General features: G+C 28.1%; 2 protein-coding genes across 3 annotated transcripts in view; both read left to right on the plus strand.

Moving 5' to 3' along the window:
• The first annotated feature begins 87 nt into the window (after nt 1-87).
• Nucleotides 88-3755, plus strand: part of LOC108738353 (glycosyltransferase 25 family member-like) — a 57063-nt gene continuing 53395 nt past the window's right edge. For both annotated transcript variants that reach the window (XM_025979362.1, XM_025979363.1), the window contains exon 1: nt 88-203. The gene's annotated coding sequence lies outside the window, so the exon portion shown is untranslated. The remainder of the gene's footprint in view (nt 204-3755) is intronic.
• Nucleotides 2198-3254, plus strand: LOC112905927 (twinkle protein, mitochondrial-like). The gene is made up of 2 exons (XM_025979364.1): nt 2198-2280; nt 2999-3254. Exons 1-2 carry the CDS (start codon nt 2257-2259, stop codon nt 3149-3151), a joined length of 177 nt encoding a protein of 58 aa, XP_025835149.1. The 5' UTR covers nt 2198-2256; the 3' UTR covers nt 3152-3254.

Consider the following 3755-nt stretch of genomic DNA (forward strand, 5'->3'; position numbering starts at 1 on the left):
AATTCCACTATACTGTTGAGAGGGGATAGAGATAAGAGCTTTTAAGGTTGTTGTTTACAATTTTACGATGATGAGTTGCTAGAAAATCCTTGTTGTAGTAAATCGCGCAGTGTTTCCAATGTCGAAATATAAACATTCTATGACTTTATGAATGAAAGTGCGTTTATTAGTTATGTGGCCCAAATCACACACTGTGAAAAGGGGTATGTACTAATTTACTTTCATGTTTATGTATTTATTTATTGAATATTAAGGAATAATAATTACTAACGACCATAATAGCTTTAGCTAGTACTTCGATGATGATACAAAATAAAATGTAAATACAGCAAATTATTGCTTTTACATTAAATATATATGGTCTAAAAAAGCGCTAATGTTTTTAATTAAATTATTATGTACTTTAAGGTAAATAGATATGAAGTCGACCGCATTTTCTATAAAATACTCGATAGATCGGTATGTGCACGTTTGATTTTTAGTTTATAGTGATAAGCAAGAAAATTAAAGTTAATCAAAATTTCCCTTTTTTGTGTGCTTTAAAAAAAAAAGACACATCAATGGGACCAAACCCATTTTAAAAACCATAAAATTTTATACAAAAAAGTTTTTACGCATTTTTCCGTCTATATAACAGTTTCTTAGTTTATTAGCTTTTAAAATTTAGAAATACTTTCTTATGATTAATGAAAAATCGATTTTATAATAAAAACTTTTTCCTCTTCTACTGACCCATTAAAACCCAAGTCGTCAGATTTTATGTTGTTTGTATATCGTTTGTTAAAAATATTCAATGTATGTTGTATGAAATGAAGATACTATACTTAGGATTGTTTAATTCTCAATTTCAATTTTAAATTTTTAAGTTTTTCATTATAATAATGTTGCCCGTAAAAGTACCTATCGCTTTACTAGTTATCATCTTCCAAAATCGATTTGCGGAATGTCTCCAAAAAGCAGATGAACGGTTAATTAGGCATATTGTGCGAAACTTGTCATTAATTGTGTGTAAATAATTAACAAACAATTAAATTTAAATTGGAGAATTTGACAAAGAAGAAAAACCTCTTTATTACGGAAGTTGTCCCTTCTGAGTTCATCATTTATGTTTATTATTTTTTTGTGAAAAGATTGTTCAAATTATTTTTGTTAAGTATTTTTTTTTTAGAGATGTGCAAAATGGTTTTTGAAGTACTTTAATACAAAATGTAAATACTTTTTCGATTTGTTATTTCAAATGTAAAATGAATTTTTGTATTTTAAATGCTAAAGGCAAAATACGTATTTTCAAAATACTTTTTTCAAGTTTTATACTTTTCTGTTTTTGCGATTTTTGATTGCGATATAGTTTTTCTATCTTAATGTTATGGTTTCTTCAGTTCAACAACAAATAATTCTTCTCTAAGCTTTTTTATTTGCCTTTGTCACCCGTTTTAATTAGAAAAACGACACTGATGTCAAAATGGTTTGTTTGTATGAAAGATCAGAGCCAAAATAGGGTTGCAAATAATTTGATTGATGTATAATCGACATCAATCATTTTATATCAAAATACAATCCAATTTTGCTTCTGATCTTTTACATATTTTAATAAGAGAAAGAAATTGAATCCATAGTTTCTTTAGCTTTGGGTTCATCTAATAAGTGAAGTTTTTCGAATTGTTTTCTAAGAATTTTGGATTGTATGCATTTATTAGCACACCACAGTATCTTGAAGTTTTCAGTTTTACACAGCTGGCGTATATAAATTCGATATTGTTTTGCCGGCTGTTTTGTTGTAATTCATAGAATTTCGTAGTGTTTTACTAAATATACGATAAGCGGTGATTTGAAGTGCTGATATCAATTTGGAACTGCAAAATTCCATGGACCATGAAATTGAACCCGGAAAACATTGTCGATCCAAAACTTAAGATTATCCATTTTTAAGGAGTTTAGAATTTTTTGGGCTCTCTTCATTTAAAGACTTACAGTAGAAGGCATACGTGGAGTGTTTCTTTGTCCCCCTTTTAAGCTTCTAATACCTTCAATGACCAATGTGCGCAACTTTAATTCATCATTTTATATAATATTTGATCGGTGATACTAGTAAAACTTTTACATTTTACAAAGTATTTTAAATGAAGTACAAAATGCTTTTCTCGAAAAAGTCATCTTAAACAACACAAAACAGTTCTATACGTGTGGAACNGAGGTGCTAAGGCGTCCCAAGAAGCGGATAATGTACTTATTATACAAGACAAAAGACTTGTCTCGATGCGTGGAAAAAAGTATTTACAGGTATAATAAAAGTTAATACATGTATATATTATTTTGATAATTATTTGTCAATCAGAAAAGCTATTGAAATTGATCATTAACTACTATAGAAGAGTAGGCATACATTAATTGTTGAATTGGCAAACAAGTAACAACAATCAAGCTGTTGGTAATTTTTGAAATGTTTTATCAGTTAACTTTGTTAGCAATATAGAAGGGAATTATTAAGTCTAATTTTTTTTTTTGGGTAAATTTGACGAATATTTATTTCAAGTTGCTTTAATGGAGAAGATATGCATTATATCTTTTTATTTAAAATTTTCTTTAATTTAAGGATTATGCTTTCGGTTCATCCTCCCCATTATCGTATATTTAAAAAACATTAAACAAACGCCCACATGATTAATGATTCTATTCTATATTCCACTATTATTATCATCATAGGGTTGCCACTTCAACGACTGGTTTGACATGCATCTGTAGTTTTTCCATTTCTACATCTTTGACTATTTGCGAACGATAATTCAATCATCTTGGTCTTCTCCTACCCCTCTTTATTCCTGTCTAGTGTGTAGGTATAACTTTTCTTTTTCCAATGCGTCCTCTGGTCTCTCATTTCTTCCAATATCTCATTTCTTTTCCTCAAAATTTTTTTTCCACATCATGTCCTGTAAAATCTCTGAGCAATCACAAGTTTGTTTTTGATATTTTTAAATAATTTTTGTTAAATTTAATTTAGGTTGCCAAAAATAGGTACTCTGGTGATTTGGGTATAATGGCATTAGAGTTTGATAAAGCAGGGCTCAGTTATGCGTCCAAAAAGAAAAAGAAAATAACCGAGAAGGGTGAAGATGATGAAACCAAGGATCACCAACCATCTCTACATTTGTAATTTAAGAGTGTGTGAATCAGTACACAGAATGCTATATATTCAACAGTGAATATGACATTAAATTTTATACGTTATTATTTGTTATATTTTTTACCAAACTTTAAATACATAAATATTGTAATTAATTTGTAATTTTCCTTTCCCCTTTCCCTTGTTTTTTTAATCAGGTAATTATAATCACTTTAAAAAGTAATAGGTGCCATCATAGCTTTTTTATCTTATTGTGAGTTTGCGCTATGTTAAAAGGACTATAAAAGTGTGAAAATGGTCCTCATAACACCGAGCTGTATGTTTTCTAAAAAATCTTATGAAATTTGTATTTGACAATTTTTTGCAGTTAAATTTTAAATTGCGCGAAACGAGGTACCAATATTTTTCTTTATAGAGTTTTATACATTTAGGAAAAACATATTGTTGTTTTTAATTTAAAAATAACATAATTAGAACGTTAATTTCTATAAATATTATCAAATCTTATCGCAACAAAATTTGCTTAATTTTTTCTTAATAATTTCTATTTCTTCCTGTAATTTATATATATGTGAAAAGTTACATTATGTTTAAACCAATAACTTTTCATCTCTATTGGCAATAATTTTTCACA

The sequence above is a fragment of the Agrilus planipennis genome, unplaced genomic scaffold (assembly GCF_000699045.2).
Source record: "Agrilus planipennis isolate EAB-ADULT unplaced genomic scaffold, Apla_2.0 scaffold131, whole genome shotgun sequence".
Taxonomy (NCBI): Eukaryota; Metazoa; Arthropoda; class Insecta; order Coleoptera; family Buprestidae; genus Agrilus; species Agrilus planipennis.

Bases quoted from the DNA above. Each gene is read 5' to 3' on its own strand.
- LOC112905927 (XM_025979364.1), top strand. From the start codon at position 2,257: ATGCGTGGAAAAAAGTATTTACAG. The intron at 2,281-2,998 runs GTATAATAAAAG...AATTTAATTTAG, and splicing joins GTGGAAAAAAGTATTTACAG to GTTGCCAAAAATAGGTACTC.